This window comes from Lipotes vexillifer, unplaced genomic scaffold (genome assembly GCF_000442215.2).
Source record: "Lipotes vexillifer unplaced genomic scaffold, Lipotes_vexillifer_v1.1 scaffold115, whole genome shotgun sequence".
NCBI lineage: Eukaryota > Metazoa > Chordata > Mammalia > Artiodactyla > Lipotidae > Lipotes > Lipotes vexillifer.
This window is the reverse complement of record NW_006789138.1, coordinates 48,040-61,557: the sequence shown is the minus strand read 5'-3', so window position 1 is coordinate 61,557 and position 13,518 is coordinate 48,040. Positions and strand designations below refer to the sequence as shown.

Genomic DNA, 13,518 nt, shown 5'->3' with positions numbered 1-13,518 from the left:
GGAGCGGCTAGGCCCGTGAGCCATGGCCGCTGAGCCTGTGCGTCCGGAGCCTGTGCTCCACAACGGGAGAGGCCACAACAGTGAGAGGCCCACGTACCACAAAAAAAAAAAAAAAAAAAGAAAAAAAATGAAATATAAAAATGTTTCTGCCTTTTGATTATTAATCCCATTCCTGGGAACTGATCTCAACAAAATAAGAAGAATATAATAGGCACAGAAACATTTATAACAGTACTGTTACTGTAACACAAACTCTAAATCAGTGCTACCTAAGAGTGTTTGCTACTGCTCAACTAAGTCTCCAAGTATACTGTTCAGTCAAATTGACATTTTCATAGCAAGATGTTCTCAATGAAGGAAGCACAGCATTGACTTCTATTCAGGAGCAAGCTCCTTATCTGGCTGTAAAACAGCACTCTGAGTAATAATGCTCTAAAGACCCAAAGTGTCCGACATAAGGACATAATTTGTAACCTGTGATATAACTCAAAGAAATACTGTATGAGCATAAAGTAGACTAACAGCTAACAATCATTCAGCTCTTACTATGTGCCAGGGACTGTACACGGTGTTTTACATACATTACCTCTTTCATCCTGGTAACCTCAGGTTCTATTACCTCCTTTTTGCAGATTACGGCATAAAGGTCAGAGAGGTTAGAGGACTGATCAAGGCTTAACAGCAGGTAGGAAGTGAAATCAGGACTCAAACTCAGGCATGTATGACTCCAAATCTTGATTACTCTATTATACTGCCTCCACAAGACTGAATATAAACTATGATTAACTATGTATACATATAAGTAAAAAGTTAAAGGAAAGAAAATGTAAATAAAACTTTAGGATGGTGAGACAAAGTAAATTTTTTTAAATGTCTTTTCATAACTTTTAAGAGTTCTAATAATAAATGTAAAATTCAAATAGTAAATTCAAAATTATAACTAAATGGACATTTATGAAATGACATCTCAGTTAAATATCTTGTAAAGCATTTATATACTAATTTTTGTTCAATTTTATATTAAGAATTTATTCTCTGCAAGACATTCCTCTTAGAAAATATATTTAAGGGCGGTTCTATAACTTGAGTGTGCACTGGAATCCTCTGGAGGGCTTGTGAAAACACAGATTTCCCACTCCAAGAGTTTCTGATTCAGTAGGCTTGGGGTGGGGCCTGAAAATTTGCATTTGTAACAGGTTCCCAGGGGATGCTGATGCTGCTGGCCCAGGGACTATATCGTGAGAACTGGTGCTATTAAAAAATTAACATCATCCTAAATCTAAATACCACTGTTATAATCAATTAAAAAATAAACAGTGCATTTCTCTGGATTATTTTAATGTGGTAAATAGGTTCTTAACAAAACACAGGCCAATGGAATTCATGCCATAGTTCATTCTCTTGAAGAATACAACAGTTTTTTGGTCCAATTCTTTCTCAGTCAAGAGCTACAAACTTTCTAAGGAGGTTAAATACTTATACTTTAAGTGTCTATACTGATGATATCAACTATCTGGGTATTTCCAGTCAAAACTGACTAAATTATTCTAAGTTGCTGAACTGTTTAAGGGTCTTGGAAATTAGTCTTGCTAAGCAAGCTAACAAATTTAGAATGAATAGTCATAAGTGCTAAAAAGAAGCCATCATACAGCAGGCAGTATCATAGGTAAGTAATATCTATATCTCAGCTGACAATTAGCTTCCAATATTAAGAATAAGGAAGTGCTATTTCAGCCTCTCTAGAATGATGACCCCAATCAAGTAATCTATTATCATTTTTGCCCTCATGCATGCGGAGTATGCCATGAAACATACCTATGTTTCTGACCATGATTCCTTTAAGTTCATCCACTTGGGCTTGAGTCTCCATCACTTTATCTAGGCCCTTATTCTCGGAGTGATGCTTCTATAAAAGAATATGATTTAACTCATGATACCCAGACATTATTTATAATACAAAAACAAAAAGAAGAGGAATGACATTGAAGAATGCTATAAAACTGTCTTTATCTTTGGCACAAGATAGATGTCACTTCACCCAAAAATTGTTACCAAAAATATAGGCAAGCATAAAACTTGCTACCATATGAAATATAATTGTTATAGTATAAAAAGATCACCTAATTTTAAATGAAATAAAGCTAAACGTATTACATCAAATATACATCTGAGACTCCTGGGGCAGAAGTAGGATGTTATATAATCTGTGCTCAGACAAGGAAGAAAGGAGAAAAGACTGTAGTGGGGGCAGGGGGAACAGGACAGGCAAAGGGTACTCTTAAATTTTTCCCCATTTCTTGGGTATGATGAGGTAGGGACTGGCCCAGCTTCTGAGCATCTGTTCTTGTTATCTGTTGGGATCAGAGTATGCATCCTATTTTCATTGGCTTCTTATAGGATCTAGAAATGTAAGACACTGAAGATAGTATATATATTTTGAAATTATTATCTATAGCAAACAATTGTGGACTGCTTAATACACAATATTCCAGTCACTTCACTGTGCTAAGTGCTTCAAATAGGGGATATTATTTAATCCATGCAAAAACTCTATGACGAAGATGCCATTTTTATTATCTCCATTTATAGTCAAGGATCCTGGCACAGATTTGTTTAGAGGTTCACATACACATCTGGAGCTAAAGACAAACCAGCTAAGTTGAAAGTTTGGCTGCCAGCTAAGCCTATTTACCTTTCCCCCCCTTGTGATGAGAACTCTTAGGATTTACTCTCTTAACAATTTTCATACATAACATAAAGCATTATTAATTATATTTATCATGTTGTCCACTATATCCCCAGTATTTATTTATCTTATAACTGGAAGTTTGTACTTTTTGACTGCCTTCATCCAATTCCCCTCCGCACAACTCCGCCTCTCTGATCTATCTTTCTATGAGTTTGTTTTTAAAGTATAATTGACCTATAACACTATGTTAGTTCCTGTTACACAACATAGTGATTTGATATTTCTACACATTTCAAAACAATCACAACAATAAGTTTAGTTATGATATGTCAAAATTCAAAGATATTACATAGTTAAGACTATATTCCCAACACAGCACATTTCATACCTGTGACTCATTTATACTGCAACTGGAAGTCTGTAACTCTTAATCTCCTTCACCTATTCTTTCCTACCCACAACATTCTCCCCTCAGGCAACCTATTTGTTCTCTGTATCTATAACTCTGTTAATGTTTGGTTAAGTTTGTTCATTTGTTTTGTTTTTTAGATTCTACATATAAGTGAAATCATAGTGTTTGTCTTTCTCTGACTTATTTCACTTAGCATTATAGCCTCTAGATCCATCCATGTTGTTGCAAATGACAAGATTTCGTTCTTTTATATGGCTAAGTAATATTCGTGTGTGTGTGTGTGTGTGTGTGTGTGTGTGTGTGTGTGTGTGTGTGTATGCCACATCTTCTTTATCCATTTATCTCTTGATGGGCATTTAGGTTGCTTCTATATCATAGCTGTTGTAAATAATGCTGCAATGAACATAGGGGTGTATGTACCTTTTCTAATTACTGTTTTTGTTTTCTTCGGATAAATACCCAGGAGTGGAATTGCTGGATAATACAATAGTTCTATTTTTAACTTTTGGAGTAATCTCAATATTGTTTTCCATAGTGGCTGCACCAATTTACAATCCCATCAACAGTGCAGGAGGGTTCCCTTTTCTCCACATCCTCACCAACACTTGTTATTTGTTGCCTTTTTTGAAAACAGCCATTCTGACAAGTGTGAGGTAATATCTCATTGTGGTTTTGATTTGCATTTCCCTGACAATTAGTGATGTTGAGCATCTTTTCATGTGCCTGTTGGCCATCTGTATGTCTTTTTTTGGAAATACAGCTATTCAGCTCCTCTGCCCACTTTATAGTTGGTTTGTTTTTTAGATGTTGAAGTTCTATCAGTTCTTTGCACATTGTAGATATTAAGCCCTTATTGGATATACTGTTTGCAAATATCTTCTCCCATTCAGTAGGCAGCCTTTTCATTTTGTTGGTAGTTTCCTTCACTGTGCAAAAGCTTTGCAATTTGATAAAGTCCCATTTGTTTATTTTTGGTTTTGTTTCCCTTGCCTGAGACATATCCAAAAAAAATATTATTAGTACCAATGTCAAAAAGCATACTGCCTATGTTTTCTTCTAGAAGTTTCATGGTTTCAGGTTTTATATTTAAGTCTTTAATCCATTTTGAATTTATTTTTGTGCATGGTGTAAGAAAGTAGTCCAGTTTGATTCTTTTGCTGTAGCTGTCCAGATTTCCCACACCATTTGGTGAAGAGGGAAAAAGACAGCTTTTTCCCACTATATTCTTACCTCCTTTATCATAGATTAATTGACCATATAAGCATGGGTTCATTTCTGGCCTCTCTGTTCTGTTCCATGTATCTATGTGTGTTTTTGTGACTGTACCATGCTGTTTTGACTATTGTAGCTTTGTAGTATAGTTTGAAATCTGGGCGTGTAATACCTCAAGCTTTGTTCTTCTTTCTCAAGATTGTTTTGGCTATTCTGCAACTTTTGCGTCACCATACAAACTTTAGAATTATTTGTTATAGTTCTGTAAAAAATGTCATTGGTATTTTGATAGGTATTGCATTGAATCTGTAGATTGCCTTGGGTAGTATGGTCATTTTTAACAATATAAATTCTTCAAATCCATGAGCACAGTATATCTTTTCATCCGTGTCTTCTTCAATATCTTTCATCAGGGTCTTATAGTTTTCAGAGTACAGGTCTTTTACCTCCTTAGTTAGATGTATTCCTAAGTATTTTTTTTTTTTTTTGGCGGTACGCGGGCCTCTCACCGCTGCGGCCCCTCCCATTGCGGAGCACAGGCCCCGGACGTGCAGGCCCAGCGGCCACGGCTCACGGGCCCAGCCGCTCCGCGGCACGCGGGATCCTCCCGGACCGGGGCACGAGCCCGCGTCCTCCGCATCGGCAGGCGGACCCTCAACCACTGCGCCACCAGGGAAGCCCCCTAAGTATTTTATTCTTTTTGATGTGATGGTAAGTGGGATTGTTTTTTTTTTTTTTCGCTGAATGCGGGCCTCTCACTGCTGTGGCCTCTCCCGTTGCGGAGCACAGACTCCGGACGCGCAGGCTCAGCGGCCATGGCTCACGGGCCCAGCCACTCCGCGGCACGTGGGATCCTCCCAGACCGGGGCACAAACCCGTGTCCCCTGCATCGGCAGGCGGACTCTCAACCACTGCGTCACCAGGGAAGCCCTGGGATTGTTTCTTAATTTCTCTTTCTGATAGTTTGTTGTTAGTATATAAAAATGCAACAGATTTCTACATATTAATTTTGTATCCTGCAATTTTACTGAATTTACTATTTCTAACAGTTTTTTTGGCAGTATCTTTAGGATTTTCTATATATAGTATCACATCATCTACAAAGAGTGACACTTTTACTTTCGAATTTGGATTCCTTTTCTTTCTTTTTCATGTCTGATTACTGTGGTTAGGACTTCCAATACTATGTTGAATAAAAGTGGCAAGAGTGGGCACCCTTGTCTTGTTCCTGATCTTAGAGGGTTTTAGCTTTTCACCACTGAGTATGATGTTAACTGTGGGCTTGTCATATACAGCCTTTATTATTTGGGGGTATGTTCCCCCTTTGTTCAGAGGTTTTATCATAAATGGATGTTGAATTCTGTCAAGCTTTTTCTTCATCTATTTAGATGATCATATGGTTTTTATTCTTTAATTTGTTACCGTGGTATATCACATTGATTTCCAGATACTGAACCATCCTTGCATCTCTGGAATAAATCCCACCTGATCATGGTGTATGATCCTTTTCATGTATTGTTGAATTCAGTTTGTTAATATTTTGTCGAGGATTTCTGAATCTATGTTCATTAGTGATACTGGCCTGTAATTTTATTTGTGGTATCTTTGTCTGGTTTTGGTGTCAGGGTGATGCTGACCTGTAGAATGAGTTTGGAAGTGTTCCTTGCTCTGCAATTTTTTGGAATAGTTTATGAAGGACAGGTGTTAACTCTTCTTTAAATGTTTGGTAGAATTCACCTGTGAAGCCATCTGGTCATAGACTTTTGTTTGTTGGAAGTTTTAAAATTACTGACTCAATTTCATTATTGGTAGTTGTTCTGTTCATGTTTTCTATTTCTTCCTGGTTCAGTCTTGTGAGATTGTACATTTCTAGGAATTTGGCCATTTCTCCTAGGTTGTCCATTTTATTGGCATATAATTGTTCATAGCAGTCTATTATGATCCTTTGTATGTCAGTGGTATCTGTTGTAACTTCTTTTTCATTTCTGATTTTATTGATTTGAGACCTCTTTTTTTTCTTGATGAGTCTGGCTAAAGGTTTATCAGTTTTGTTTATCTTATCAAAGAACTAGCTCTTAGTTTCATTGATCCTTTCTATTGTTTTCTTAGTCTCAGTTTCATTTATTTCTGCTCTGATCTTTATGATTTCTTTCCTTCTACTAACTTTGGGTTTTGCTTGTTCTTCTTCTGGCTCCTTTAGGTGTAATGTTAGGTTGAGATTTTTCTTGTTTCCTGAGGTAAGCTTGCATTGCTATAAATGCCCCTCTTAGAACTGCTTTTGCTGGATCCTACAGATATTGAATCACTGTTTTCATTTTCATTTGTCTCCAGGTATTTTTTTAATTTCCTCTTTGATTTCTTCAGTGATCCATTGGTTGTTTAGTAGCATACTGTTTAGCCTCCATGTGTTTGTGTCTTTTGCAGTTTTTTTTTCTTATAGTTGATTTCTAGCCTCATAGCATTGTGGTCAGAAAAAATGCTTGATATGATTTCAATTTCCTTAAATTTGCTGAGGCTTGTTTTGTGGCCTAGCATGTGATCTATCTTGGAGACTGTGCCATGTGCACTTGAAAAGAATGTGTATTCTGCTGATTTTGGATGGAATGTTGTATATATGTCAATTAAGCCCATTTAGGTCTAATGTGTTGTTTAAGGCCAGTGTTTCCTCATTGATTTTCTATCTGGATGATCTGTCCATCGAGGTAAGTGTGGTGTTAAAGTCTCCTACTGGGCTTCCCAGATGGCACAGTGGTTAAGAATCTACCTGCCAATACGGGGGACATGGGTTCGAGCCCTGGTCCGGGAAGATCCCACATGCCGGGGAGCAACTAAGCCTGTGTGCTACAACTGAGCCTGTGCTCTAGAGCCCGAGAGCCACAACTACTAAAGCCCTCAAGCCTAGAGCCCGTACTCCACAACAAGAGAAGCCACTGCAATGAGAAGCACACGCAACCCAACGAAGACCCAATGCAGCCAAAAGTAAATAAATAAATAAATATTTTAAAAAAGCCTCCTACTATTATTGTGTTGCTGTCAATTTCTCACTTTATGTCTATTAATATTTGCTTTGTGTATTTAGGTGCTCCTATGTTGGGTGCATATATATTTACAATTGTTATATCTTCTTGGATTGCTTCCTTTATCATTAAGTAGTCCTTCTCTGTCTCTTGTTACGGACTGTTTTAAAGCCTATTTTCTCTGATATAAATATTGCTATCCCAGCTTCCCTTTCATTTCCATTTGTATGGTATACCTTTTTCTATCCCTTCACTTTCTGTTTTCGTCTTCAGATCTGAACTGAGTCTCCTGTAGGCAGTATATATATGGGTCTTGTTTTTGTATCCATTCAGCCACTCTATGTCTTTTGATTGGAGCATTTAATCCATTTACATTTAATTACTGACAGGTATGTACTGTCATTCTGTTAACTGCTTTTCAGTTGTTTTTATACTTCTTTTTTGTTCTTCTTTTGCTCTCTTCCCTTGTGATTTGATGAGTATCTTAGTGTTATGTTCGGATTCCTTTCCCTTTTTTGTGTGTGTATCTAGTATAGATTTCTGGTTTGTGGTTACCATAACGTTTATATGTAGCAATCTATATATACATACGCGATTATTATAAGTTGCTCATCTCTTAAGTTCAAGTGCATTTTAACAACCCTGCATTTTTATGCCCCCTCCCACCACATTTACTGTTTTGACATATTTTACATCTTTTTTGTTTTGTGTATCCTTTATTGTGGTTATAGGTGATTTTACTCCTTTTCCTTGTAATCTTCCTCCTAGCTTTGTATGTGGTTGGTTTACTACCTTTACTGTATATTTGCCTTTACCAATGAGATTTTTCCTTCATAATTTTCATATTTCTTCTTGCGGCCTTTTCTTTTTTGCTTGGAGAAGCCCCTTTAACATTTCCTGTAAAGCTGGTTTGATGGTGCTGAACTCTTAGCTTTTGCTTATCTGTAAAGCTTTTGATTTCTCCACCAAAACTGAATGAAAGCCTTGCTGAGCATTCTTGGTTGTAGGTTTTTCCCTTTTATCACTTTAAATATATCGTGCCACTTCCTTCTGGCCTGCAGGGTTTCTGCTGCAAAGTCAGTTGATAGCCTTATGGGAATTCCCTTGTATGTGACACTTTGCTTTTCCCTAGCTGCTTTTAATATTCTTTCTTTAATTTTTGCCATTTTAATTACAATGTCTTGGTGTGGTCCTCTTTGGATTGATCCTGTTTGGGACTCTCTGTGCTTCCTGGACCTAGATATCTGTTTCTTTTCCCAGGTTAAGGAAGTTTTCAGCTATTATGTTTTCAAATATGTTCTCTGCCCCTTTTTCTCTCTCTTCTCCTTCTGGGACCCCTATTATGCAAATGTTAGTACATTTGAAGTTGTTTTAGCGGTTTATTAAACAGTCCTCATTTCTTTTTATTCTTTTTCCTGTTCCACCTCAGTGATTTCAACTACTCTGTCTTCCTGCTCACTGATCCATTCCTCTGTACCATCTAATCCACTGTTGATTCCTTCTAGTGTATTTACTTCAGTTATTGTATTCATCTTTGTTTGGTCATTGTTTACACTTTCTCTTTGTTAAAAAATTCTAACTTCTCACTCTGTTAATCCAATCATCTCCTGGGTTCTTTGATCATCTTTACAATCACTATCTTGAACTCTTTATTCGGTAGATTGCTTATCTCCACTTCAGTTAGCTCTTCTTCTGGGATTTTATCTTGTTTCTTCATTTGGAACATGTTCCTCTGTGCCTTCATTTTTCCTAATTTCCTTTTTTTATTTCTATGTATTTTGTAAGTTGATTACATTTTCCGACCTTGAAGAAGCTGGCCTTTTCTAGGAGATGTCCTGCGAGTCCCAGCAGTGCACTTCCCTCTGGTCACCAGAGCTGTATGCTATAAGGATACCTCCTACATGGGCTGTGTGGGTCCTTCTGTTGTGGCTGGCTGACTACTGTGGATAATCTGGTAGGAATGGCTGGTCCCCAGTCTGGTTGGTTGCCAGATCCTGCCTTGTGTGGAGGCTGTCAGCTGCTGGTGGGCAGGGCCAGGTCATAAGGCAGCTGGCTGTAGAGGTCCAGGGGATCCTGGGGTCTCTGGCTGCAGGGCCCTGGGGATCCCAGAGCTGGTGTTGGCCTGCTGATGGGCAGAGCTAGTTTCTGAGATGGCTGGCTGTGGAGTGTGGGGTGTCCTGAAATTGGTGTTGGTCTGCTGGTAGGCAGGGCCAGTGCCCAGCGGGTCCTAGGGCTAGTGCAGGCACACTGCTATTCAGGGCCAGGTCTTGGGCCCTTTGTTGGGCAGAGCCAGGTCCTGGAGTAGCTGTAGGCTCAGGGGTTCTTAAGGCAACCAGCCTGCTGGTGGGTGAAGGTGTGTCCCTGCCTGGCTAGTTGCTTGGCTTGAGGTGTCCCAGTACTGATGCAGATAGGCTGGTGGGCAAGGCCAGGTCCTGGCATTAATACACTAGAGGGAAGATTCTAAAATGGTGCTTGCGAGCTCCATTAGTAAAGGATGGTGGAACAAGCTCCCAAAAAAGGCTGCCACCAGTGTCTATGTCCCCAGAGTGAGCTCCAGGTGCCTCCTGCCTCTCCAGGAGACTCTCCAAGATCAGCAGGTGGATCTGATCCAGGCTCCTTTCAAATTACTGCTTCTGCCCTGGTTTCCAGAGCATGTGAGATTTTATACATGCCCTTTAAGAGTGGAGTCTATTTCCCACAGCCCTCTGGCACTCCTGAAATTAAGTCCCGCTGGCCTTCGAAGCCAAATGTCCTGGGGGCTCATCTTCCCAATGGAGGACCCCAGGGCTGGGGAGCCTCATGTGGGGCTTGGACACCTCGCCCTTGGGGAGAACCTCTGCAATTGTAATTATCCATTTGTGAGTCACCCACCCAGAGGTATGGATCTTGATTATACTGTGTCTCTGCCCCTCTGTCTTACTGTGGTTCCTTCTTTATATCTTCAGTTGTATAAGATCTTTTCTACTAGTCTTCTGTTCTTTCTCATCAATAGTTGCTCTGTAAATAGTTGTAATAGTTGTAATTTTGGAGTGCCCATGGAAGGAGGTGAGCTCAGGGTCTTCCTATTCCACCATCTTGGCCACCAACATGACCCTATTTACTTTCAAATGGGCACTGGTATATATTTTGCTGGTGATGTTTTACATAGCTTCACATATATGAATGTTTCCTAGTGGAAGTATGAAACAAACCAACTGATTGAATAATAAAGATTTATGACTATTTAAAGGAACTTCATCCCTACAGGATGCATATTTAGAAGTGTAATCCTCAAAAAGGGTATTAAAAAGGAGAACTGAAAAGGAACATATTCAATTACAGTAAGTTTCTTTTTCTCATTCACAACACCATCACAGATAAAACATGTCTTTGCACTCAAAAAGTTTCATGGATAAAAGGTAACTAAGCATTTTTTTAAGGTCTCCACATCCTTAGTCATCAGGGAAATGCAAATTAAGACCACAATGAGATACCATTACACACCCACAAGGACGAATTACATTAAAAAGACAGACCATAACAAGTGTTGGCAAGTATGCAGAAATACTGCAAGTGCTTGTGGGAATATAAATGGTACAACCACTTTGGAAAAACGTTTGACAATTCATTATAAAATTAAACATCATTCACCATATGACGCAGCAATTCCATTCCTAGGTATTTACCAAGGAGAAATAAAAACATGTCTGCACAAAGATTTGTATATGGATGTTCATAACAGCTTTGTTTGTGATAGCTGAAAACTGGAAGTAACTCAAATATCCAGCAACAGGTGAATGGAGAAACAAATTGTGGCATATGCATACAATACTACTCAGCAAAAAAGGAAACTACTGATTTATACAACATGGATGAATATCAAAAAGCTTACACTGACAAAACAAGGAAGACAAAAAAGAGTATATAACGTGTGATTCCATTTATAGGAAATTCTAGAAAAGATAAAACTAATTTATGGTGACAGAAAATAGAGCAGTGGTTGCCTCAGGCAGAGTGATGGGGAGGGAACTGACTGCAAAGGGATATGAGGAATCCTTTAGGGTCATGGAGATGTTTTGTATCTTGAAAAGGGTGGTATTTCACGGGTGTATACATATGTACAACTTTACTGAGCTGATAATTAAGTATTCATACAGATGAACAGACTTTCAGATGACTGACTGAGCTGTTCAAAAATTAAATTTGCCTTGTGGGAGGGTAGAGGTTAATGTATAGGTTAAGAGGCCATTTGGCATGTTGAGTGGACTTACACATTAAATGGGTAGTTGAAGTAGATGATCTTTAATCTCTTTCCCAACCCTGAGATACTCTGAGCACCATTTATAGATAATATCACCAATTATTCACTTTCCATCCTAAAATGGCCCCTGTATATATTTTTCTAATCAGGGAAGTTTTACTATCTTGGCATATAATAACACAATCAGAAAAATACACTGCAGGTCAGAGTCCCTCATATTCATGGTGCTTTAAGGTAATAAAGAAGATATGAATCAAATACTATATCCTGAGAAAGATCTTACCAGCTGTGCAGCCAAGACACTTGAGAACTCACTATTCATGGCATATGGGAGCGCTGTTTGTGCTCTTGAACCATACGTAGTCTGGAACCTCTTTTTTATCTCATTCAGAAAATTAAAGGCTCGGGAACGCTCAAAATCCTGAAAGGAGATCAACACAATTTACATTACAGTAAACAAAGATGATAGGGATGATTAACAACAACCAGAAGAACAGCTAACATTTACTAACAATGATTCTATGAGGAGGAACTGACCTCATTTTACTGATAAAGAAACAAAAGCTCTGAAAAGGTAACTAACTTGCCAAAGGTGAAACAACTAGTAAATGAAAGAGCTGAGAGTCGAATCCAAATATGTTTGATTACTGCCAACTAAGATAACAGTACCTAGGTTAGCTTCTTGAGAGCAGGAATTGGGTTTTACTCCATCTATATCTTTCACAGGATCTATTAAAAAGCTCAGCACAAGAAGATGCTTAAGAAATCCATAATAGTACAGTCTTTCACATACAAAGATAACACTACTGACATAAAGTCTGAATTGATTTTTTTCAATAGTGGTGGTACATTTGAAAAGATCAAGGGATGTACTCTTATCTAGTCCCAGTCAAAAAGTGTGTGTGTGTGTGTGTGTGTGTGTGTGTGTGTGTGTGTAACATATATACAAAAATATAATTATAGCTCAAGAAATATAAGACTCAACTCTGACCATCCCAAATTTAGTGATATTTCTCACTTACTCCAAGCACTTTCACATCAGTCATTTCAGATATAGCTGTATTTTTTAAATAATTTTAGAAAATACTGTGAAATCAGGGAATATAAATCATTTTGATGATCACTGTGGTTGACACTCATCTCCATTTCACCTAAGATGATTAGTCTAAGCCAAGAGTTCTTAAAGTGGGGTCAATGGTCCAAATACAAGGAGCTGATGTACTTGGATAGAAAAAAAAAGTCTCATCATTATTTTCACCAATCTTTAACTCAAATTTCAATTGTGAATGTGGTAACAAACCGAAGCATTTAACAGTACCTGTGACTCTGTCATCAAGAGAAGTCTTTTTTTCATATACCATCAGTTATAAACATCTCTCAAAATATTATTTATACTCATCACCACATCAAAATAATTTTTATTTATTAGACCCATGAGTAGAACTTGTTATTTAATGAATTCATAAAGAAGCATATACATTACTATATCAATATTTAAAATATTTTGAATAGTGTATTTCAAGATAATTGGTTTTGTTTATAATCACACATTTAAAAAAATTCTGGGAGGGGCCCACGAGTGCCAAAGGGGTCTGTGACACAATAAACGTAAGAACCCTGACCTATGGCAATCATGCCAATTCCATGCCTCTTGTCAGTGATCAATTTAGAAATAAATATGTAACCTAGTCCTAGCCAGTAAGTCATGAAAAGAAGTCCACTTTGAAAGCTCGGGGAGGGGAGGGTGTGCATCTGGGAAGTTTCCTCATTCATACAGTAAGAGACTTGAGAAGACACAGTCCGTCTTTTTTGGACACAAATAAATAAGCATGTGGCTCCATGCAACCATAAGGGGAATGTGTCCAGGAAGAAGCTAACACTAGGATTGCAGAGAGGAGAAAGGACCTTGATGACCACCGTTAAGTTATTGAGCATTTTCCATCTAGAA

At 38.1% G+C, this 13,518-nt stretch overlaps 1 protein-coding gene across 3 annotated transcripts in view; it reads right to left on the bottom strand.

The window, feature by feature from the left end:
* The window catches only part of VAMP7 (vesicle associated membrane protein 7), a 68,781-nt gene that overhangs the window by 33,984 nt on the left and 21,279 nt on the right, over window positions 1–13,518 (bottom strand). For all 3 annotated transcript variants that reach the window (XM_007462408.1, XM_007462409.1, XM_007462410.1), the window contains 2 exons: window positions 11,854–11,991; window positions 1,816–1,906 (listed from right to left, as the gene is read on the bottom strand). In XM_007462408.1, the coding sequence (XP_007462470.1) occupies window positions 1,816–1,906; window positions 11,854–11,991 (229 nt within the window). The remainder of the gene's footprint in view (window positions 1–1,815; window positions 1,907–11,853; window positions 11,992–13,518) is intronic.